Genomic DNA, 24,130 nt, shown 5'->3' with positions numbered 1-24,130 from the left:
GCATGTGAGAAAACTATTCAAGATGTTGCAGAACGTTTTTGGGATATCATTGAAGAAATCAATATTAACAAGATGTTGAGATTCTCAAAGGATAACATTGTAGGCACAGTGATTTTGGTTACTGGTTTGATATGGGTAACAGCGTCTTGTATTATTAACTGGTTAGATCATAAACGTGCCAAAGAAGTCCGCGAAAGAAGAAAATGGGAAGATCAGGATGATTTTGTATAAATGTCCAATAACCCAAGACCAAAAGTATAATTTACATAAAAGTGCCAACTAGTCAAATGGAAATTCTAATGACGAATAAATAAGGTACTTAAATCAACATTATATTGAATACTCCAGGATTTCTATGATTAAAAGCAAAAGAATAGTTTGTTTTAATTCTATTAAGTTACCTTTTATTATTTTTTTTTTACATTTTAAAATATTATAATACAATTCTTCATTTTTTAAACTAGTCACAATATTATAATTAAGGTTTATAAAAATAGATAAGAAATTCACAATTAATTTTAACTATTACATATTGGTATTGCAATAAATCAATTTGTTTTATTATACAAATATATTGTATGTAATTTAAATTATAATTAATATGTTAAAAATTACATAAAAAAAATATTTATATATATAAATATATTATATTACGCTTCTATTTAAAATATAATTTGATGCAAAATTAATTACAAGCAGAACAATCACAATATACAAACTAATACTTAAGCATAATTAATATTTATACTTTTTTTATCAACAATATAACAGTTTACAGTAATAAGTAAGAAATTAAAGTAAATCTTAATGTAATACATAAGTGTAGAACAATAATAATAATAATAAAAAAAAACAATTAATTCAACTGACATACATAAAATATAAAAAAAGTTTTCAAAATATATTAAACAGTATTTAATACTCTTAACTTACTATACATAAATGAAATACTAATTTTATAAAATAATAATAACAAAATTAATGATTTTGTGTTTAATATCATACAAGTGTGTTCCAAACAAAAAAAGCATTTGACCCTGTCAACTCTCATCTGTACCGTGAGTACCCAAGTGGTTCCTGGTCTGTAAGTACAGTACAATACAGAGGTAGGGACAGAGTTGCAACAGTTTGGGATCACAATTGTAAAAAGGACGGCGCCGCGCTTACATTTTCTACCAAGATGTTTGGTAGGAGCTGTATATATTATAAAAATATAAATCACTGTCTTATAAAGTAACAAATAGTGTGCTCGTTTAAAAAAAAAAAATAAATTGATGAACTAATATTGATACATATTTATTTCCTTGATGAAATTTTAATATATCAAGTTTTAACATGTAAAATCTTGGCTTAAAATTTAAAAAAAAATGTATTTCGTATAATATAGTACTATATTAAAAGTATATTTACATATACTTTATTAAGTAGATCATGTGTAAAAATATTTAAAAGAAAAAAATAACCATAATCATAATAATACTTCAGTCTGTGGTTGAATAACCTAATTTGATATTATAGCAAAGTTTAAAAAACGTCTCTGTGCTTTTTAAGTCATAACAATAAATTATATTAATAATGATTATAGATACACTAATATAGTTCTATAATATTAATTATATACTGAATACAATAATAATAAAAGCTACAATTACATAATTATTCAATTAATCAAGAGCAAAACAAATCATTCTGTATAGTGTATAATTATTATCTAGAAATTAAAATGGAAAGAAATTAGTTTATATTATCCTAAAGACCATAATGGAAGTAAAAATATATGTATCAAATAGTTTTTAGGTGGGTTACTTGGTTATAATATAACACCATTTCATTTTTGATAATCATGATTTCCATATGTCAATTAAAAAAATTTGAGCTGTTGTTTATGTCCATCGACAATAATGAACACACATGTTTAAAAAAATGATAAATGTTAATGTAAATTTTAAAAATAATGGTACTTAACTTGGTAAATAAATGTTATTTTAACAAAATATACAACACATTATTTGTCAGGTACAAAATTAACAAAAGAAAAGTAGAAAAGAAGTAAAGAACTCACACTAGATTTACTCATGAAACAAAAAGGTGTTTGTATAAAAGCTATCTTTTATTCACTTCTGAATAAATCGAATTGTGATTAATTTCATTCAAGTCTACTTTTAAACTTTCATAATTTGGATCATTTTCAACATATTCAACAGTCATTGTCCTAGTCAAGCTTGCATAGTCTGGTTCAGATGGTTTGTCAATTTTTTTTATCCGAGCGTAACCATGACTAGTGGGTCGTAACTCTTCGTAATTAGGATCAACATCTGACGCCTGTGTCTTTTTAGGTTCAACCAATCTATCATAAATACCTTCATCGTATAGGGGGGGTAAAATAGGAGATGTTTGTTCAGGTGAATCATTGCGTTTCTTCATAACTTTAGCATACATCTCGTCCAGGTATTCTGGAGGTTTTGGTAGAGGTGAATTAGCCTGTCGTTTTTCAGGCTTAGGTGAATTAGAACTCACAGCACTTGATGAAGAATCTACAAATAAAATTGATTTACATTTCCATTTTATGTATACCATCAATATATAGATCTGTACTAGAAGTAGGTCTAACTGTTCAAGTTTTAAAAAAACCGAACCAAACCGAACTAGAACATAAGTTTGAAATTCTATAATTAATTCAAACTCCAACACATCAAACGTTTGGAACCAAAAATGTTCCTGGTGTTTAATAAAACATTTTTATTTCGTCTATTGTGTATTACCCATATTTTCTACTAGTTTATTATTTTAAATGTGGAGTTTTGATTCTAATTGCATTATTGATTATTGTTATTTTTAATTTTAATATTACAAATGTAAAACTAAAACCATGATACTACGCGGGCATCGATTATTTCTTATGCCATTAAATTATTTATAGACTTACATATTTATTTTGGCTTTGTACTATTTTTATAATCAAAGTTTGTTTGCTGAACAATAATAAAAGTTAATATTGATTATTATTATTCAAAAATCATTATTGTTAATAACTTTATAAGCTATAACATTGGTCCTTACTCGTTAGTCGTTACACAATTAGTTATCAATGTTATTAGTGTTATTACTTATTAGCACTGCTGTTCGATTCGTGTTTGACGTCACAATGAATTGTTCGGTTCGACATACTATTAAAAGGTTCGGTTCGAGAATATATTTTTAAGTTCGACCCACCTCTCATCTGTACAAAAAATGTTATAAAAAGAATTACCCTGTCTGGAATGTGTTTGCTCAGGTCCATTAATGTGTGATGTAGAAGCTTTATATGTCTGACCTGTTGAAGCAACTGGTATATTGTTTGCACTAGGTATCTGAGCATATGTTTCACTTCCACTAGTATATACATTATTGCTTGGGTCAATAATAGCGGCATACATTTCATCTGTGTAAATCATATACATATTTATTATAGGATATTTTTATATTTATATATTTTTATACCAGAATCATCTGAGACAAAAGCATAATGAGGATCCGATGGTATACCGCCATTTCGAGCACTGGACATGATCCTTGATAATGGTTCTCGAACACTGATACTTGTGTATCCTTCTGAAATTTGGTTATAATTTTAAAAAAAGCATTCAAACAATAATTATTCTAATAGTATTCTTACTACTAGAATCATGCGAATCGCCACTGTAATGTCCCTGTCTTAATTGCACATTTAATGGATGTTCTATAGGTCCTACCGGTGGAGTCATATAAGGAATGTTAATACTAGCAGCTTCATCACCTGCAATCACACTAGCCGCTGCTATATCTTGATCGGGAGCCCTGTCAACTTCATCCAATTCTATTGACTCAGTTAAACTGGCTTTCTCCGATCTATAACATACATTTTGAAATAATATATATTTTTTAAATATAATGTGGAGTTAATTACCTTTGGGAACCAGGATATTGATTAGTTGCATTATGCACACCAACTTTAGCATATGGATGTTCCTGTTTTAATTTGTCATATGGATTTTCCTTATTCACACATGCATAGACACATTCACTTTTGGATGCTGTAGTGCCACTCGATGGAGACATTGTGTTATTGACATATTTTGAAGAGTCCCCTTTGATGCCATTTTTATTTTCTTCAACAGTAGCATACAGTTCAGAGTTTGTATCACCTCCATACCAAACAGCAGTGGCAACAGCATCTGAACCTCTAGGGGTTTCAACAGGTAAATCGGGAAGACTTCTAGTGGCTGAAGATAAAGTTGCACCAGCTGAACTTCTGTTGAAATCAAAATCAAAATATTAGGTACAAATGAAATTGTAAAATATTAATACAATTTTTAATATAAAAACCTTTTGGTACTATTTGTTGGGGATGGACTAGTTGATAAGTTCCTGTTCACTGGTTCTGGTCCAACATCAGGATTGGTAATTTTTACCATGCCAGCAAGACCAAGTAATTCATTTCTTTTGTGATACAAGCAAACAAACAAAAATAAACAAAAAATTACATTCCAAAAAAAAAAAAAATAATAATTGCATTTCTTTTGAGTTTCAACTTTTAACGAACTAAACAGATTTATTGTTGCTAGCAAACAATAACAACAATTATATGTTGATTTTCATAAATGCAAGCATTATTTTTTATAATTTTTGAACAAAACTTCTTCACAAGATAAAATATTTAAAATAATTCTAAAACAAACTACAAAGTGCGCATACCTGATATTAATACAGTCTTAAAAGGTTACACTTACCAATGCGTACTTACAAAAATATAATGTAATTAGATCTAGGAAAACCTACCTATACTCTGTCCAGCTAGAGAACATGCTGCGGCTCATCAAAAATTGGTTTTTCCGCACATCCCTATACCCCTATGCGACCCTCTGCCATATTGGGGAGTGTCTCAATGGCAGGGTGTTGGGGCAGTGGGGATGCGCAGAATGTGTGTGTTCTCTTGCTGGATATTAGTTTTTTTTCTATTATAATATATCATAATATAATAACTTATCTAAAAATTGTTTGTTTAATTATTGAAACCATAATTAATGATCACCAATCTGTGGTAAATTTAAAATCATTTCTTGTTAAGAAAAATTATTATAAAAAGCTAAGCTATCCGAAATTTGTAAAATAATTAGAGGTACTATAAAAATATAAAACAATAGTAGTGAATATTTTTCTATAATTTTTTGATAGGTATATTGACAAAATTGATTTCTTGGGTTTAAAATTTATTTTCTTCATTAGTTATTTTAATATATTGTTTAAACTTCAATATCCACCTAATTAAAAAAAACATAGGTTTTTTTGAGAGTCAATTCCATTTATATAGTTAATTATTTATCAATAATATTTTAACTTTGTCAATTAAGTACAACTTTATGTAAAAAATATATTACCCGATATGTACGTATTTAATTAAGATGTGAAAATCTTTAAAAATATATTTATTTTAAATTAATACCTTACACATAATATATAACTACTATTAAACAGGCAATTTTTAAGAACTTTTAAAATGCTTTTACAAAACTTTGGTGTACTTATAATTAAAAACAAACAATATATGTATTACAAATACAGTTTTACATGCACGTACACAAAACTTATATAGAATAATTCACCAAGCATGCTCCACCTTCATTTTTGATTTTTCCATTAATAATGAATTATTCAAATTATGATTTTGTTATTTTCAAGTAGGTATACTTATTACTTAAGGACCATATTTTCAAATACCTACTTAGATTTTTTTACCATTTAAGGAAAGCTCTATGTTGATACAAACCCCTTTTTTTAAATCGCAACCAACAAACCTTTTTTACTATACATTGTTAATTAATATAATGTACTTCAGTTAGTTCTATTGAACTACCTTGAAAATTGGGTGGGTGGGTAAAATAATAGAGTATACTTTCTAGTCTTTCTGCTATAATTTTATCAAATTATTTGTATATGATTAGTTTATTCCATTTTAGAGTGGTTTGAAGGGGTGGTAATCATACTATTTGAACTGCCAGTTTTAATTTCAATTTGTACCAATGGTTTATAAAATAGTATTACAAAAATATAAAAATAGATGTTATATCTAAAACTTTATACACAGACAATTATTTTAAATTTTTAAAAGATTATTCTTATTCTTCTCAAGCTTTTACAGCCCTTTAAGGACTTACACTGCGTTTCATGCTTTTGTCCATCTGTCTCTATCCATACTATCTTCCATTATTATTTACATTTGATTAAATCTTCTTTGATTCTGTTCGGCTAACACTGTCTAGGGCAATCTCTATGTTTCTTTCCATTTATGTTTCCCACCAGGCCTTTTTATTAACATGACCTGCTCACTTTAATCGCCTATATGACAAGCATTTATACCAGGTTTTTGATTTGTTGGACTTATTTATTTATTCTTGTCCTATAAACTTAATTTCCTAAAATTGATTCATATACCCATTTAAGTACTCTTCTTTAATAACAAGACATTTGCCCTCATCACACATGTATGTCTACATTGATCATATGAGCCGGGGTGGCGAACCTATGGTACGAGTAAAAGTAAAAGGAAGTCCCTTAAAATTATTTAATACATTGAATACATTTATTTAAGTATTTAAAAATGTGGTCCTTGAGTATGCTTAATTAAATATAATATTATAGGTAAGTTGGAGGCGAGCTGCTTGTTGAATCATCCTGTATAAGTAGTAGTGCTATATTATATATATGTTACAAATATTACTTATACAGTTTTAATATAAATAAAATGCAGCTTATAATAGTAAAATTAAACTTAATAAACATAATATTATAAAATATGACTCACTTTGGTATCGATTTGTGACATCCGCATATACAGGCAACAATCAGTATAACGGTAGTAAACAATAGTCCACCAGACACAAACCATATTAAGCTATCCTCAAACATCATGCTGTTATAATATAATTAAATGTCATTTTACACGAATAGAACTTAACCTTGAGCGTATTTAAACATTAAAATTCGGTTTTTGGATCAATTTTGAAAGTAATCTTGGTACGTTTTACATATTTCTCAGCGATTGAGCATTTGCATGACTGACACCGCATAATTACACAATAATCATAACATAACATTAACATGAATTCAATAGTAACTTGAATGTACAACTTTAAAAACCAGGTAACAATAACAAATAAAGTAATTGCATTTCGTTATACTTTCCAAATTAAATTTCATGTTGAAAAATTGTTTAATGTTTATCAACCGTGTTATCAAAAATTTTTTTTTATTACGGTAATCCCCACTTTCCGTCAAATAGGTGTAATTACTAATTCGTATAATTCCTATAGGTATCCACAAGTTGGTGAGTCAATTCACTTATCTTTGGCCATGAAAATAATATGATATGATTTATGATAAACGATAATAATGTATAATTTAAAATTTGATGTTTTGTGCCACAATTTTGATGTTGATAGTTGATTGTTCTGTAAACGAGTAAACGGTAGATCTGACACTATTTTAAAGCGATACATTTTTGGGTATTATAGTTATATAATATATTACAAACTTTGATACTTATCAATTATTGCATTTAATTTTATTGTTTGTATAATATAATATCAAGAAACATGGGAAAAAGAACAGTTTTAATTATTTTATTACTATGTTATTATGTAAGTGCATATTCGCGTTCAGACGAAAACGAAACGTTGAAAAAAAAACTGTCTTTAAACAATGAACCAGAATTCAATGTTCGACAACTTAATAAACCATTTAAAATTAATAAACTTAATTTAGTTTGGAGCAAAGCTAAACAGGTAACTCTTAACAATGACTATTATTTTATTTTAAAATCCAAATAATATGTTTCTAATTTATAGAGATGTTCAGAACCAGAATTGAGATCATTGCTTTCAGAACTGCGAATTCATGATGAAGACGAGCGAGAACTTAAGGTGTACAAAACCAAAAACTTAGATAAAGATGGGGAAATGGAATCTATTGTCCGAAAAAAACTTTTAGGTAAGTGACATGTTTGTTGTGTTGTATCTTTTCACAAACTAAATTTGAATGGGTCTTATAAAATAATTTACATTTTAAGATTATTTGAGCTTTCATATTATTCGATAGGGACTTGGATCTATTGAATATGATTTTAGGGCTGATCGACAGATATGCTGATGAAAATATTTATGTTAGTAATAATAATATTTTTAACATTGTTTCGGCACTATTAAATTTACAAAAAAATATTTTTTTCTTAACTATCAGGAATTAAATTAAATTTGTAAATAATTATACTATAATTATTTAATTAAGATAGCAAAAAAAATTATAATTAAGTATTAGACGATTAAAAATTATATGTACTTCAATAACAATATAGGTATAGTGGAGTGTCAATTTATCCGCACTATGTAATTTTTGCACAAACATATTTATAGATTCCAGTGTTACTGTTTGTATTATGATATTATTTAAAATTATGTTATTATTTACTACAGCTCACTTTAATGTAGATATGTAATCTTAAATTTAGTTGATTCTTACCACTTTTAGTGTTGAGTACACGTTTAAATTAAAATGGGTTCTAAAAGAAAACAATATTGTGTTAAAAACAAAAATTGAAATATTAGAAAAACTTGATAAATACATAAATAAAACATTTAAATTCATGTTCATTATATATTTTTAATCACCCCCTCAGTCCCAATTAGTATTGGTAGTTAAATATCCTTTAAAGTTCGATATTTATTGATCAAACTACCCTATGAACTAAAATATCAATGCATTTGAAGCTAATTTTAATATAATTTTTGTAGGTATTTTATTTTATGTTTTCTATTGATCATTAAGGTTATAAATATGTATAAATTATATTTTGATTTGACTTCTATTCATTATTTTAAAGGCATATTGGAAAGATACAAGTTGAGCTATCATTTTGATGATACTGTGAATGAACCTCAAATTATTAATCATACACATTTTGAAACACAAGATCGTGATTCTGGAGATTCATCTAAAGTTGTTGATAAATATTTATTGCATGATAAACGATTAAATCAACTATGGGACCAAGCTAAACAATCTGGTTTTACAAGTAATATAACTAATAATTACTAATTTTTAACTAGTTGTAAAATTAAACATTTTTAACATTTTTTTCTACATTTATATTTAGATATTGAGCTAATAGCACTGAAAGATGAATTTTTAAGCCACCAAAAAAAAATTGATGAATTTTATTCGTTGACAAATGAAATTGAGCACATGCAAAATGATATACCTATAGGTAAATATATTTTATTAACTCAAAAATTATTAATTGAGTTTATACAATTAATTTTCATTAAAACTTATATTTTTTACTTTTTAGCAATTTCAAAAAAAGGATTAAAAGATGATCTCAATTCATTACATGAATCTCAAGATTTTACAGATTTCAGTCATAAACAAAGAAACTTACAGTAAATAAATATGTGTATTTAGATAAAAAAGGCATTGTGTTATATCCATTATCCATAGGCATGTGCACAGTGGCAGCAGGCTGCCTTTGAATGGTTTGATTAGATTTGTAATTGCCGAACAGGTCCAACTGTCCAAACTGTCCAAGCCGTTTAGTACACAATAAAAAATAAGTTAGTTATCCAAAAAGTGTATTGAATTATGAAGCTAATCTTTTTTTACTTGTTGTGTTTAAATAGGCCTATCTTTGACACAGACCACAGTATATTATTATTATTAACATTCATTACATACTTGTAAGGCATAATCTAATATAATTGATCGAAAACTAAAATTACTAAGGTTTACCGTGTCTTATCATAACAATGTAGTAGGTACATAATAATATTAATTTCATTATTACTATTCTACTTATTACGTATCTAGGATCTTTTTAAGGAGGAGGGGATATTCAATTTTTAATAGACATTCAGTATACACATATTATATTCATATTATTATATACATGTTGTATTATGTACAAAATTTGGTCTCCGAGTGGGGGGGGGGGGGGGGGCTGGGTGATATGACCTCCATACCCTCCTGTAGATATGCCACTGCCCTAGACTATGTATAGAAAAAGAATGGTCCGGTAAAGATATTTGCTGCCCTTGACTTGAAACTCTGCGCACGCCTATGGTTATACCTGATATTAAACATAAGCCAATAATATATAACAAAAAACTATTACCCACCCTTTTAATGTTTAACAGATAGTAGGTTAACTGTATCAGGCTTCAAACATTTTGGTTTACACTAAGAGACAATTTATTTGACATTTGTTGGTCCAAACCGGTGAAAAATGATCTCACACAGGGATAATGAACCAAATCAATGATATGGTACAAATACTTTGGTGTGTTTTTGCATACCGGTTTGGGTGAACAGATTTTTAGAGTATGTCTATGGGTGTGGTTTTCTATAATATCAATATTGTCGTTATTTTGGAAGTTAAGAGATAATTTTTATAGTTAAAGTTCAATCCATAATTTTTAGAAAATGTTTATTCTCATTCTGTAATGTTCGTGGTTTGATTTGTATTTGTTAATATTGTTAAACCCTATGTTATATAGATTCTTATTCTCCCGTAATAGTGATATAAATCTAAACATCCATTTAACTGTTGATTAAAAAAATATGTTACAAAATTACATATTTATAATTTATATAAGACAGAATATCATTAACTTAGCTTTATAAGCTTACTAGCTGAATTACCCGGCTTCGCCCGTGTGTAGTTTTTGTTTTATCAAAATTAAATTCTTAAATCAACACAAATTGTTGTGTTTTAAAGAAGAAAAAATGTATTTTACTTAATGCTATCAAGTGCTAAAAAAGTAGTAGTTGCTGAATTATAAAGACAACAAAAATAATAATAATAGTATTTTTAGTCAGTGTTTTCTATACAACTCATTAAATAGTTTATTATATAGCCTCAGAACAATTCATAACACACACAAAAAAAAGGTCAGAGTCCAGGTAGACGGAAACCTTCGGACCGCCGTGCCGTACCGTATTTCCCGTTATCGGCCGACTGCTATTGTTATTTATTATATGAATATAGATATACAAATTACACGTAAGAATTTATTTTTGCCAATTACAACCCTTTAAAATCAAAATTTTGAAAATTGGGCGACGTGGTGACACTCACGAAGGTATTTGGAACAACTTTGTGAAAAAAAATTGGAAAAAAGTTAAATAGCGTCGTCACAAAATTGGTACATAAAAAAGGCCTGTTCTTTTATATATATAAGGATTATTTATAAGTTTTTTGTTCACAAATACACAATGTAAATAAAATACTTATTTTATTTTCTAGTTAACCCCATTAAGATAAAGATAATAATTATGAAGACTTACTGTTTAAAACTTGTATCTTTATATTTTATTCTTTTCTATTTATATTATTTAGAAATCAAGTACGTGATATAAAAGATAGTTTCGATCGTCTTCATCGACTATCACTAACCGGTCCAAATAGTGAAGAGTTTGTGGAACCTAAAGTACAAGAAATCTGGATTAAAGCTCAAGAAACAAATTTTAGTAAAGATGAACTGGAACTTCTGCACGTAAGAAATAATGAGTTATTTTAAATTTCATGTTGAACAATTTATACATATTAAAAACTTTTAGGATGAATTAAAAGAGTATGAGCGACGGTTATTAAAACTTCGACATTTTAATGTGGATCTAGCAGCTGGAAATGAACATGATAATATTGAAAAAAAAATTAAAAAAGAGAGTAGAAATGTGCAAAAGTTACACAAAATACTGGAAGACAAAATACAAAAACGGAGAGAAGAATTATAGACTTGTTCTGTTGTAATTTTTGGACAAAATTATATTTTTAATTATTTAAATTTATTTTTTTTCGTTTAAGATTTTACCGCCTTCAACAACTAAGGTTATTACTTATCAGCCAAGATTTATACTTATTGTTAATATTAATTTTATATCAATAGCAACTAGAGTCTACTAAATTTTGTTTGTACATATTTATTTTATTATTATTTATAATAATAAATTGCCTGTTTGTTTTCTCTAAAACTTTTGTAATGAACAATAAAGAAAAATCTATTGTTACTCCTATATTTGATTCATTTGGGTTAAGGGATACTAACAATGACACAGTTGATGTTATTAAACATGAAAAAGTAAGATTTAATATCATGTTATTTTATTATAAATGTTTTCGTAATTTTATTTAATAAGAATTTACTTTTCTTCAGTTGACTCAAATTTATAAAGGTCCCATTGTAAGAGGTTGTTATCATGGCCTAGGTTTAATAATGTGGATACAAGAAAATGAAAAGCAAATATATGAAGGGTATTTTTATGTAAATCAGATACACGGTTATGGTCGTATGATTTATTCCAATGGTTTGATATTTGAGGTAATAACAAAACTATGACAACTTGAATAAATAACCTTTGCAAAATTAATTACAGGGACTGTTCAAAGATAACATGCGTTTTGGACCCGGTGTGATGACATATCCTGATAAATTCCAAGAAGTGGGTTTTTGGATAGGGACTCGTATTATTCGTCTAAGTTATAATTTGACAACGCGTTTAGTTCCATCATACTCACCAAATGTGTCTACCAAAATAAAATTGCTTCAATTCAAACACCTCATTGATCTTACCCAAGTTAGTTCAAGTTATTAATATTTTTTTAGATAAAAAAAAATGTAAGTTATTAAATATTTGATTCTTGTTTTAGCCACCTCATTCAATTATAAATATACGTGACAACAACGAAAAATATCTTAATAATAATTACTCATGTCCATACACAAGACATGTTTGCAGTTTATTTTTTGATTCAAAAATATTTGATACTGAATTCATTTATAAGTCCATAATATCAGAGAATAATAAAGAAATAAAAAAAGAGGATAGATTCATATGTGGCTATGATTTGGTCCATTTGATACAAAATAACTATTTAGTAGGTATCTATTAGAAATTTAAATATTTAAATTAACATCAATATATTTTATTATAATTGCAAAACCTAAAAAAAGTTATTTTTACCTACCTAAATAATTCTGAATTCTGCTTTAGAATAACACTGAAATGGATGATATTGAAAATTATTTTTAATTTGCTTACTAAAATTATATTTATTTTTCTACCCAAATAGAAAATATCTAACAAAAAAACTCCAAAGTTAAATCGCCAGTTTTTATCAAACTGTAGTATTGGCATTGACGAACAATATGAAATTTTAAATGACAAGTCGTGGTTCATTAATATTATTAAAAACGACAATATTGAATCAAATGAAAAAAATTCTGAAAATGATCATGATGATAAAATATGTAACCGAATTCTAGCATACAATAACAACACTTTAGACGAAATGATATTAGCACATGCTTATCAACAGAAATTTGGTGAAGTAGGTACCTTTTTTAAGACGTCAACAATAAAAAAAAAAACAGTTTGGTATTGGTAAAACAATGAATTTTCTGTACACCCATTATGTATTTTTAGAAGACCTTACTATACGATATTGACGATATTTGGAATGGGAAACGGAACATGTTCATGCCCTCGCATAGTCATGAGTTAGAAGCTGTAAAGTTGTTGACTAAACTAGATATAAACTCTGAAAACATACAACATACTATTCAAAAATATGATATTGATTTGGACGTAGCCGATTCTTTAGGCAATACTCGTCTTATGATTTCTTCTGTAATATTTTATATTTTATATTTCAATATTTATTTTCATAACTATAGGTATAGGTACTTACCTACCTATTATAACCTTTATCTATATTTTTAAGGCCAATGACCAACATGAAGTTATTAAATGTTTAATTAATCTTGGCGCTGACTTAGAATGCTCCAATGACATAGGGTTTACTCCTTTAAACCTAACTATAATGCGATACATATGTTTATTAAATAACATAAATTATTGGACTGAATATTTAATACCTCATGTCGATTTAAAATTTAATATTATAAAAGGTAAGTTATATACTTTTATATCAATTAATTTATTATAGGTTTTTATTAATAAAACTGTCAATACCTGTTATAGCTGGCATAGGAGCAACGAGGGAAATTTTTCTGGGGGGCTGGAATTGTATCACATACCCTGATAATTAATATTTTAAAATAAAATATGATTTAAAATCTGTGGGCTTAGCCCACAAAGCCCCCTACCCATAAGTGCGCGTATGGTTCTTGGTTATAGGTGCACTTCAATAATGTGGTTTAAATTTGAATATAATATTATATCTACATTCTTGGTAGTACCTATATTTCATACTTGAAGATTAGGTGCCTGATTGGCTACCTACCTATACACCTATATAATATACTTAAAATACTTTAGGGTCCTTAGGGTGAAGCCCCCCTATTCAATATTATTATAGCAGATCATCAGCCAAATCTCAAACACTATTTGCGCCTATGTTGTGTACAGTATATTTTGTAAAACTACCTATATAATCATACTGAACATTTGTTATAGAAGATCAACATATTACATTAAATAACATACAAACAACAAACTTCTTTCAGCCAGAAAATTTAAAAAATATGAAGGTAAATTATACTTAAGTATCTAAATATTTTACCAAGTTAATAAAAATCAATACGTCTTATAGGCTGTATAACTGTATTGACTATTTCTATATAGCAAGTTAGTAATACCTACTATTCGTAGGTAGCCAAGGTAGGTACCAATAATACGTCTTCGTATTTACCTATTCTACAATATACCGTATGCGATGGCCGGTGGCCATAGCTATATACTACCTATCCCAATGCGGTAGGTACCAAACTGTTTCATAACGAGTACCTACATTTAGTATTTCCAGCTTCTGTGGATTCCAATATTCTTGTGCTCCTAATTTAGGACAAAACTTAATCGTAATGAGTAAATTTAGTCCTTTCTCGGAATATACATTTACGGGACTTCTGGTGCTGTTATGGTATAATCAACTAATGATAATTAGCAATAAAAATAAATGTATTTTATTTTACTACATATATAGTGTATGGTTGCCTGATTTTGAAATTACCAAACCGGGACATCAATATGAATAACCATTTTTTTTGTTGGCTTATATCATAATTTATAAGTTGTATGGAAATAAGTAGGTATATCCTTTTTTAATTTAAATATTTATTAGCCAATACAACTGTTTTACATTAACTGATTAACTTACTACTATTGTTATTACTTTTTACTAGGTAGGTACTTATTACTTATATTGATAAATTTCATTTGAATAAATTTTTTTTAAAAAAAGAGTACCTATATAAAAAAATTTACCTAATTTTAAAAAATAACCAAGGTGTATTATAATAATTTATTGGGTACATAGGTTAATAAGAAAAAAGTGCGTAAATGCATGGTAAATAGTAATAAACAAGCTTCAATTCTAGTTGTAAACTTGTAAACAATCTATAATATCCATTCAAAAACTACAAAAGCATGATAATTGAGTTTATTTATAAATTATTTAATTTTTTGATTGAATAATAGTTTACAGAAATTGATAACGATGCTGAAGAGATGATTTCGACACCGATTCAAATATCTACAAAAAAGTAAATCATGATATTATAAGAGGGTCAATATTATATATTTATTGTTTATAGGTTATCGACAACAAGTAAGTTTATAGATATAATAAGTTTGTATCATCTCTGAACATTTTAGACGAACATTGTTAGACTCAGTAGAAGACACAATACTACTTTTGATTAATATGGGTGCTAAAGCAACAACTTGCACCGTTCCGAAAATATCAATTCATTTAGCCTTATTGACTATAAATTCAAAAATTTTAAAAGCCGTGTTCGATGCTGGAGGATCTCCAACTTATATTTTATCTGATGAGGTATTTATTAGTTCCACTCAATAGAATTATAAAAACGTATACACTATTACATTTTCTAATTATAATTTTATACTGTAGAACTATAAATTAAATTTATTACACATGGCTGTTATGATGCCCACAAACTATAGCGTTGTCCAGTGTATTAAAGTTTTAATTACGCATCGTGTCAACCCAAATTTAAAAGCATTAGTAATTAATTTAAATTCTTATTAGGTACTTACATTATATTACTAAATTGATAGATACTTTATAACTTATAGTACCATTCAATATGTTTTTAGCCTATGTTTAGTATTTTTCGACATGAATTACCATGGAGTAAAATATCAAATGACACTAATGCTTCTATGACACCTATAGACATTTTTTGTTTAAAAGAGAATATATACGAATTAGATGAAGAATTAAGTGTCGATGAGCAATCAGAAAATGAATTAGCCTCTATACTTTATGACGTTACGGAGAAAAGTCATACTTATTGCGGTTTTAAGCCCATAGCTTTGGCTATGTTAACAGGAAAATTACATTTAACCAAAACGTTTTTGGAAAAAAATAGATCAGTTGTAAACGAAAACATTTCTGGTTTTGGAACTCTATTGTCATTATTACTTAATCCATTTTACAACTTCAATTTATCAAATACAAAACTTAATAAAATGTTGGATTTGTTGTTAAAATCAAGTTCGAATCCTTTAAAGATTGTTAAGATTTTAGTTAAGAAATTCAGAGGCAATATTTGTGAATATTATTCCAGTTTATCTGAATCAAAAAAGTATTCTATTTGGTTTAAAAAAATACAATTTAAAATGAATGATGATTGTATTTATTAGGCTCAGTGGAGAAATACAACCATCGTGCTATTCAAATATCTCTGAAATAGAGAAGAAATTAAGAAATTCTGGTAGACAAATCTTAGACAGAATTTATTCAAAAAGAGCTACTGTTGCACTAATGTAAGTAGTCACACAATTAATTATAAACATTACATCTCTTTAGTTATGTACTCCATGCCTATACGCATTACCAATAAATCAACAATACGAACATTAAAAACCTAGAGTTTAGCATAGGCACCTAGTAGGTACATACAGTCTACACTGGCGGTCGTGATCATATTACATTGATAGACAATATAGGCTATCTGATATTATATTATATACCTTTATAATAGCCAATAGGTATTCCGCCAAAACGATCTTTTTACCTATAAGAAATCAAAATCACAATCATAAACATTGTATACTATATTCAAATCGTGTTATTTTCTTTGACTGCAACAGCTGCATTTGTTCTTCAATTTCTTTTTCTTTGTTTTTGATATAATTTCTTGTATTAATAAAATCAGTACTTCTAATGTTGATATTTGTTTCGCATTGTACATTTAACAAGACGTTTATAAATTGATAAATATTTGGATGTGTACATTTTGAATGGAAGGATTCACAACTGTTAGTGGTCCTTGCCAATGAATATGTAAATGAGGCCCACATTTCTGGAGAATATTGTGAGCTTTTAGGTACTTAAATAACTTTCTAAAATATAATCAGTAAAGCATTCTGTTCGATAATCTGGAGGTAAAATAGAAATTAAGTCATCGGTGAAACAATCATTGACATCTGGCGGGTTTAAAAACGAAGGACTAAAATATGTTTTTTTTATATTTACCAATTTCTGAGTTTTTATTTTTGTATTCATTAACTAGACCCAATGATTGAATTTTTCTAAACCATATGCTTGTCTCAAATGAAAACGACAACCCCTAAGTTGTGCTAATGGCCAAACTTAACATAACTTCATCCATTATTATGATGCACTGCGTATCAGCTCGTAAGTGTAATATATGTAATGATATCTATTGACTGTAAAATATTATTCTGGCTACGGTAGAAATTAAATTTGAAATTCCCGGCCTATATAATAAAATTATGTTACCTATTTTATTTTATTATTATCTGACGAAAGTCAATAAGTCATACAAATGATATGCGAACGATAACACGTAATCGTCTCCATATAGCTTTTTTTACTTGCTTTTTTTTCCTTTGCTTTTTATTCACTTGCTTCTTTTTCCTAACCCTCCATATATGCACTACGTATATTATGGTTGATTTTATATTTTACTCAAAATTATTCTCGTTTATACTCGGGATTCAATTAGTATATTATATCTATTATTTTTTCCCCGTTCAGGTATTGGGGCTCAAATGCTCAATTAGTATACAGCGATAATACGGTATTATTACATACGGGTACACAAAACCAGTGGCTGCACTTGGCACCGTCGTGCACCCTCGTAATTGCGCCACTAATAATACCTATATAATATATTTTGTAAAATAATTAGTAAGTTTTTCCGTTGTAGACGACAATAGTTGACGATTATTCAAATAAAAAAAATATATTTTCTGTTATGGTAAACTGCGTGTACATATACTGTTAATTAAAAAAAAAATAATATAATATGGTAGGTACATCGGATATTGTTTAATCAACAGCCAGCAGAATCAACATAAATAAACATTCGTCGGAATTGATAAATCCAATAATATTAACCTATTATAAGTGCTTAATATATTATGAAATATAAAACTAATTTCAACTCAATAATATTGATTTAAAACATTTATAATTTTTAGAAATGATTATAAAAACCCTTTATTATCAGCTGATGAGAAAATGGCAATGTTGCATTGGCTGAATTTGGGTAATATAATGTTGACGCAGCAAGCAACAATTGTAAAGATGTCGAATAATCAGTTATTTACGTTTAGAACTATGAAAAATAATACATTTGTATGCATCTATATTCTATACTATATTTCAGATTTAAGATTCAATTTAAAAATTAATTTATTATTTAGAATTTAAAAGAAAAAAAGAAAAATGAAATATACGCATTATGTTTACAACATATGAAATTAGCAACTCGTAATCAAATTGTTCTCACTAAAGTAGGTTTAACATTATTAATGTAAAAACATTTTATATTTCTGCAAATATTTTTATAGGAAGAAAGTCAGGTGTGTTATGAATGTTTACAACATCAATCAAAAGAGATGGAAACTTGTTCAAGTTGTTATTTTGCTCTACTTTGTTCAGAATGTTGCAAAAATCGACATAATAAAGAATATAATTGTAAAGTACTAATGAGCCAAAGTTATATAATTAAAATTCAAAATGAACTAAATGACAACCAAATTAATAAAAATTCAAATTTATCTTTTACCCGTCGCATATCTAGTGAGAAATCTAGGATGAATAGTATGATTTAGCTATTAACTTATATGATTTACTATTAAATTATGAACGGTTTTATAGGTGAACAATTGGAAATCCTTAAGCACATTTCTTCGGCTTTAGTATCATCGCAGTTTTCAAAAACGTTAACATTGACAATGCATTCACGGTCATCAGTTTTTTCAAAAACATCGGACTACTCATCTTCAGGTACCTATACCTAATTTCTCAAAATATGTGAAATGGTTAATAAATAACAATACATATAATAGGTAGGTATACAAATACAATATTGTATAGGTAATTATATAGTATTTACTGACTGGTTATGATTATATTATAGTAAACTTGTAGTTTCTGAGTGGAACGATGAATGTATTGATTTTACAATGATGTGTGGATTTTTTTATTTTAATTTTTTTTTGTGTCTGTGCGCACGATAAATAGTCGAAATAATGATTGGATTTTCAACTTCAGTATCTTGTTTGATGGGAAAATAAATATCCTTGGAGTATTCAGTAGGTCAAAATTTCCAATAGTTTTCAAAAGCGCCGGAAAAACCACATAAAAATTGAAAAACAGGAATTTTTACGCAAAATCGGTTTTCCACAAAATCGATTTTGGTTTTTGGTGTAACTCTAAAACAAACGAACGTAACACATGAAATTTTCACTGGTCATTTATATTAGCATTTTCTAAGCACGATAAAGTTTTCAATATATTTTGATTTGTTTTGAACTACTTAGGAACATTTTCAGTTTCCAATTTTATTAGTCTTTTTTTCTAATGATGTCTATTCGTTGGGTAAAAAAGTTTGAAAATTTAATTGAAGGCTCCTACTATATTGTTACAATGACACTTGAAAAATATTAAAAATCCTTAGTCACAGTTTTTTTTTATAAGAATTTAAAGTTCAAAAATTGACAAAATATGGAAAAATCACGAAAATTACCAAATTATTTTGAGTTAAGAATTCATAAAAATTTTTCTTTTTAAATCTAAGATTTTAAAATGTAATAAAAGATTCCTTATAAGTTATCAAAAAAAAAAATGTCTATAAGAAAGTCAAATTAAATTTTTACGAGCGTTTGAAGTTCATATTTTCACAATATTGGATATTCACTCGATTTCTCATGTAGCAGTTTTATTTTTTTATTGTTATTCAAAAACGAATAACTATGGAATGTAGATACATGAAAATGTTACTGAATGTTTATATTTTCATTTGCTATACACCATAAAATTTCAAAAATATTTTGACTTTTTTTGAGCTGCTTATGGACATTGTCAGTTTTCAATTTTTTTTGTTTTTTTCCTATAATTATCAATAACATTTTATTTGTTGGGTAAAAAAGCGTGAAAATGTAATGGCTTCTGATATATTTTTACAATAGCAGTTGAAAAATATTAAAAATACATAGGCACAATTTTTTTTTATAAGGATTTAAAGTTTGAATTTGGACAAAATGTATCAAATTTAAAATTTAATAATTATTTTGTAGTTAAAAATTTATAAAATGTTCAAATTTTATAGCTAAGAATTGAATTTTTAAAACAAGGTTCCACGTCAATAGGTTATATATAAATTACTTTATTCACAATAATATCATCAAATATATTAGTAATACCATATGGTATAGCCTATATAGGCTGACTGACCGTTTTCGCTCAGAATCGTTTTTCTTATACGATGATATTATATCATTGAATTCAAATTTAACACCATCCATTACAGTGACCCACTTGTGTACCTACTTTACAGCAGAGCGATATCCACATACCCACCTTTACTTTAAAATTATTTTAATTGGTTAAGCACTTTAAAAAATCTTATATTTTAGCTGAAATTTTATTTCAGTAAGCACTATTAAAAGCCTCAATCCCATTTGTTTAAGGGAACACCATTAAAAAAATACTATAATAATACCTACATATAATTTCACTTATTGCATTATAATTGACAAAGAATTCCAAGAACTTTTTGGTTTTCAACAAAATCGATTTTGGTTTTTGGCGTGACTTAAAAAAAAATGACCATAAATACATGCAATTTTTGTTGAATGTTTATATCTGCATTTTCTGTATTTGATAAAATTTTGAAAATATGTTGACTTGTTTTTATCTGTGTTTTTTATTTAATTTTAACATATTAGCGCCTGACAGAAATTACAAATAATGCAATATATACACAATATATTATAATATAGTATTGTAGTTTGGTAAATTATTCAGATAGGTACCAAGATTCACTTAAATAAAGTCATAAACAATTATAATTCCATCGTGTATTTGTAGTTTTAGATGATGCAAGTTATTACAGTCAGTCTAAGCAATCTATGCAGTCAATGCAGACTATGCAGACAATTCAGTCCATGCAGACAATTGAGTCTAGGCAGACAATTGAATCTATGCAGACAATTGAGTCTATGCAGTCCAAGCAGCCTAAGCGGTCTAAGCATTTGGAGCAGTCTAAGCAGTCTAAGCGTTCTAAGCAGTCTAAGCAGTCACAAGACAAAGTTATAAACGAACCCCACTCAACAAACTACGAATTTAAAGATGAGTCAAACTATTCTAGTACTAATCAAATGTACAATTCAATATCTTCACAAATCAGCAATTTAAGTGTCAGAAGACGTAGTAACGGTCTAGATTACGACAAGAAGAATTCGTCGAATGTTCACTCGGATATTGAAGTTACTATTGGTATATTAATGCTAAATTATATTCTCTTTTTATAGTCTATAGAATTTAAGTAGATAATACAAAATTCGTTTAAATTGTGTATAAAGGAAGGTACTTTAAATTTGTAAAATATTTTTTAATGAAAACAATCCGTACCTATAATCTATATTCTTAATTTATAGATACCTATAGGTACTTAAAAATTATAATAATACACATGCAGTCGTTTGTTAGGAATACTTTCCAAATGTATTCAGAATATGTATATAAATACTTGATGTCATCTATATTTGAAATATGCATTCAAAAAATTTACGAATACTTTTTTTTAGTTCAATGAATTTTATATTGAAATATTTGTACGTTAATCATAAATAGATACACGCTTAAACTTATTTATAAATATTTAAATTAAATTGTTTATACATACTCACTTTAATTATGGATTAAAGAATTTCAGATCTCTCATATTATAATATGGTTATTAGTTAATTAGACGTGCCAACTTAAACTTCTGCTAGGTGGATTTCAATTTTAGATATTCTGTCATCTGCTTAATTGATGAAATTTTATAAATTCCTATAGAACCGTTATAATTTAAATTTTTTAAACAAAATTTAAAATAGTAAAATAAGAAAATAGTGGTCATTGAAATAAAACGGTAAAACGAAAAAAATATTTTAGAAGTATTTGAAATACCAACAAAATATTTAAATACTTAACAAGACTGCATAGTATGCAGTATATATAAATATATACCTACATTTACCCCACCAAACCCTCCCCAAAAACAGTGTTATAAATATAATAAAAGAATACTTACCTACTTATAAAACTTAAATTATTTATTTATTTAGATTTATACTAAGATTAACTTAATTCATCACGAGTCATGATCAATTATTATGTCACGATGTATTTATGATTTTAGAGGATACGCGTAATTACTCTAAGCAGTCTAAGCGGTATCATGAGTCTAATCAGTCACAAAAATCAACAAAATACAAAAACAAAAGTTTTATAGATGGGTCAAACAATTCTAGAACTAATGAAATGTACAGTACAGTATCTTTACAAAACACTAATAGCAGGGTCAGAAGTCAAAGTAACGGTCTAAATTACGACAAGAAGAATTATATTCACACGGATAGTGGTAATAACTTTTAAAGAATAAATATTTAGAAAAATTTAAAAAATCCTGCATAATATTTAATAATGCATTGTCTTAACTCATAGTGGTGAAATTGCAAAATAAAAATGAACAAAATGACAGGAGATCACGACAAAAAAATGCAAAAAAAAGAGATAAAAAACTTATTCTAAACAATCGAGTAAATGTACTTGCTATATCTACTATGAAATACAGAATGATTAGATCACCGGGTTGTTGGATACCAATATTTATGTTCATCAACCGTGGCTCATATGAAGACGTAACTATATTACAAAATGTAATAAGCCCAGGAATGCCATATATTTTAATGGTTGAAAAAAATGGACAAGTTTACTATAAGATTAATGCTAATCAATATGACATGTTGAATAACTACAGTTTGATATAAAATCACTTTAATATATGTACGAGAATCGTAGATTTATGTTATATAGTTATTAAAAATTATGGAATACAACTTTAATAAAAATAATAATGAAAACTATCAATGTATTTTAATGAAAATAAACACAAAATATAAATATTTTTATGACTTATTTTCGTAAGATCGTTAAGAACTATCATTATATGCCTATGATATAATATATATACCTTATTTCTGTTTTTTGGATTCTAAGCCAAGCGTGGATTATATTGGTTTTTACAATGCAGTGGTTGCTACTTTTTTAACTACCTATACATAATCATTAAGGCGATTAAGCATAATATTAAAAATTACCTTTAACCATTGATTAAAAATATACTAGTATTTATAATCAATGCTATAACAAACCATAGATATTTACCTATCACGTGTATTATTATTACCTACAGATGTAAAAAATAAATTTAGATCTATACAAAATTCCAAACATTCCACGTGAAAAATTGTCCAATAGGTATAGGTAGATAGATTTAATTTTTAGTGAGCATACTTTAGTTGGAAAACTTTACGATTTTATCGTTGAAGTCTCCTTATAAGTGTATTTAAAAAGGAAGAATACCAAAAGTTTAAAAAATTGAAAAATTATCAATTTTGAAACGTAACAAATATTTTGATTATTTTATTGTAATTCAAAATAAAAAATCTAGTACTTACTTCAAAATGTGTAATAATTATTTATTATAGGTACGAGGTACCTACCTAAATCACTATATTATGTATTGATAAAAATAGATAAAAATACAAAATA

The 24,130-nt window shown here is 27.1% G+C and overlaps 5 protein-coding genes across 8 annotated transcripts; 4 read left to right on the top strand and 1 right to left on the bottom strand.

Annotated features, from left to right (window-relative positions):
* Positions 1-493: 493 nt before the first annotated feature.
* On the bottom strand, positions 494-7,230 carry LOC132946542 (uncharacterized). Of its 3 annotated transcripts, none has more exons than XM_061016590.1 (7): positions 6,821-7,230; positions 4,345-4,458; positions 3,926-4,270; positions 3,656-3,867; positions 3,481-3,588; positions 3,251-3,421; positions 494-2,534 (listed from the first exon to the last, which is right to left on the bottom strand). In XM_061016590.1, the coding sequence occupies exons 1-7, from the start codon at positions 6,925-6,927 to the stop codon at positions 2,104-2,106; spliced, it is 1,488 nt and encodes a 495-aa protein (XP_060872573.1). In that variant the 5' UTR covers positions 6,928-7,230; the 3' UTR covers positions 494-2,103. The 3 variants fall into 3 exon arrangements, with proteins under 3 accessions (XP_060872573.1, XP_060872574.1, XP_060872572.1); XM_061016589.1 differs by having other exon boundaries at positions 496-2,534; positions 3,481-3,591; positions 6,821-7,228; XM_061016591.1 differs by lacking the exon at positions 4,345-4,458 and having other exon boundaries at positions 3,481-3,591.
* Positions 7,231-7,425: 195 nt separating this feature from the next.
* LOC132946543 (uncharacterized) lies at positions 7,426-12,075 on the top strand. Its single transcript, XM_061016592.1, has 7 exons — positions 7,426-7,799; positions 7,863-8,004; positions 8,894-9,085; positions 9,167-9,277; positions 9,362-9,452; positions 11,405-11,561; positions 11,626-12,075. The coding sequence occupies exons 1-7, from the start codon at positions 7,611-7,613 to the stop codon at positions 11,800-11,802; spliced, it is 1,059 nt and encodes a 352-aa protein (XP_060872575.1). The 5' UTR covers positions 7,426-7,610; the 3' UTR covers positions 11,803-12,075.
* On the top strand, positions 12,048-13,098 carry LOC132947535 (uncharacterized). The gene is made up of 5 exons (XM_061017842.1): positions 12,048-12,146; positions 12,222-12,386; positions 12,442-12,642; positions 12,716-12,943; positions 13,060-13,098. The coding sequence occupies exons 1-5, from the start codon at positions 12,048-12,050 to the stop codon at positions 13,096-13,098; spliced, it is 732 nt and encodes a 243-aa protein (XP_060873825.1).
* A 201-nt stretch (positions 13,099-13,299) lies between these two features.
* On the top strand, positions 13,300-14,609 carry LOC132947957 (uncharacterized). Its single transcript, XM_061018225.1, has 4 exons — positions 13,300-13,396; positions 13,492-13,695; positions 13,790-13,976; positions 14,485-14,609. Exons 1-4 carry the CDS (start codon positions 13,358-13,360, stop codon positions 14,571-14,573), a joined length of 519 nt encoding a protein of 172 aa, XP_060874208.1. The 5' UTR covers positions 13,300-13,357; the 3' UTR covers positions 14,574-14,609.
* Positions 14,610-16,453: 1,844 nt separating this feature from the next.
* Positions 16,454-23,461, top strand: LOC132947106 (uncharacterized). 2 transcript variants are annotated; one of them, XM_061017306.1, is made up of 9 exons: positions 16,454-16,637; positions 16,696-16,818; positions 18,502-18,658; positions 18,727-18,816; positions 18,874-19,105; positions 19,184-19,312; positions 21,398-21,805; positions 22,716-22,937; positions 23,021-23,461. In XM_061017306.1, exons 1-9 carry the CDS (start codon positions 16,522-16,524, stop codon positions 23,344-23,346), a joined length of 1,803 nt encoding a protein of 600 aa, XP_060873289.1. In that variant the 5' UTR covers positions 16,454-16,521; the 3' UTR covers positions 23,347-23,461. The 2 variants fall into 2 exon arrangements, with proteins under 2 accessions (XP_060873289.1, XP_060873288.1); XM_061017305.1 differs by having other exon boundaries at positions 18,874-19,126.
* Positions 23,462-24,130: the final 669 nt, after the last annotated feature.

The sequence above is a fragment of the Metopolophium dirhodum genome, chromosome 6 (genome assembly GCF_019925205.1).
Source record: "Metopolophium dirhodum isolate CAU chromosome 6, ASM1992520v1, whole genome shotgun sequence".
NCBI classification, from domain to species: domain Eukaryota; kingdom Metazoa; phylum Arthropoda; class Insecta; order Hemiptera; family Aphididae; genus Metopolophium; species Metopolophium dirhodum.
This window is presented reverse-complemented; position numbering and strand designations above follow the sequence as displayed.

What these genes read in the sequence shown, in the direction of transcription:
- LOC132947106 (XM_061017305.1), top strand. Translation starts at nt 16,522, where the DNA reads ATGTTGGATTTGTTGTTAAAATCAAGTTCGAATCCTTTAAAGATTGTT. An exon ending in AGTTTATCTGAATCAAAAAA is followed by an intron (nt 16,638 to 16,695) that starts GTATTCTATTTG and finishes TGTATTTATTAG; the next exon opens with GCTCAGTGGAGAAATACAAC. An exon ending in TTATATTCACACGGATAGTG is followed by an intron (nt 22,938 to 23,020) that starts GTAATAACTTTT and finishes CTTAACTCATAG; the next exon opens with TGGTGAAATTGCAAAATAAA.
- LOC132946543 (XM_061016592.1), top strand. Translation starts at nt 7,611, where the DNA reads ATGGGAAAAAGAACAGTTTTAATTATTTTATTACTATGTTATTATGTA. An exon ending in TAAACAATCTGGTTTTACAA is followed by an intron (nt 9,086 to 9,166) that starts GTAATATAACTA and finishes ATTTATATTTAG; the next exon opens with ATATTGAGCTAATAGCACTG. An exon ending in CATAAACAAAGAAACTTACA is followed by an intron (nt 9,453 to 11,404) that starts GTAAATAAATAT and finishes TATATTATTTAG; the next exon opens with AAATCAAGTACGTGATATAA.
- LOC132946542 (XM_061016589.1), bottom strand. Translation starts at nt 6,927, where the DNA reads ATGATGTTTGAGGATAGCTTAATATGGTTTGTGTCTGGTGGACTATTG. An exon ending in CCAACAAATAGTACCAAAAG is followed by an intron (nt 4,271 to 4,344) that starts GTTTTTATATTA and finishes TGATTTCAACAG; the next exon opens with AAGTTCAGCTGGTGCAACTT. An exon ending in TTTTGTCTCAGATGATTCTG is followed by an intron (nt 3,422 to 3,480) that starts GTATAAAAATAT and finishes TGATTTACACAG; the next exon opens with ATGAAATGTATGCCGCTATT.
- LOC132947535 (XM_061017842.1), top strand. Translation starts at nt 12,048, where the DNA reads ATGAACAATAAAGAAAAATCTATTGTTACTCCTATATTTGATTCATTT. An exon ending in CCAATGGTTTGATATTTGAG is followed by an intron (nt 12,387 to 12,441) that starts GTAATAACAAAA and finishes AATTAATTACAG; the next exon opens with GGACTGTTCAAAGATAACAT. An exon ending in TGATACAAAATAACTATTTA is followed by an intron (nt 12,944 to 13,059) that starts GTAGGTATCTAT and finishes ATTCTGCTTTAG; the next exon opens with AATAACACTGAAATGGATGA.
- LOC132947957 (XM_061018225.1), top strand. Translation starts at nt 13,358, where the DNA reads ATGATATTAGCACATGCTTATCAACAGAAATTTGGTGAA. An exon ending in CTCGTCTTATGATTTCTTCT is followed by an intron (nt 13,696 to 13,789) that starts GTAATATTTTAT and finishes TATATTTTTAAG; the next exon opens with GCCAATGACCAACATGAAGT. An exon ending in AAAATTTAATATTATAAAAG is followed by an intron (nt 13,977 to 14,484) that starts GTAAGTTATATA and finishes CATTTGTTATAG; the next exon opens with AAGATCAACATATTACATTA.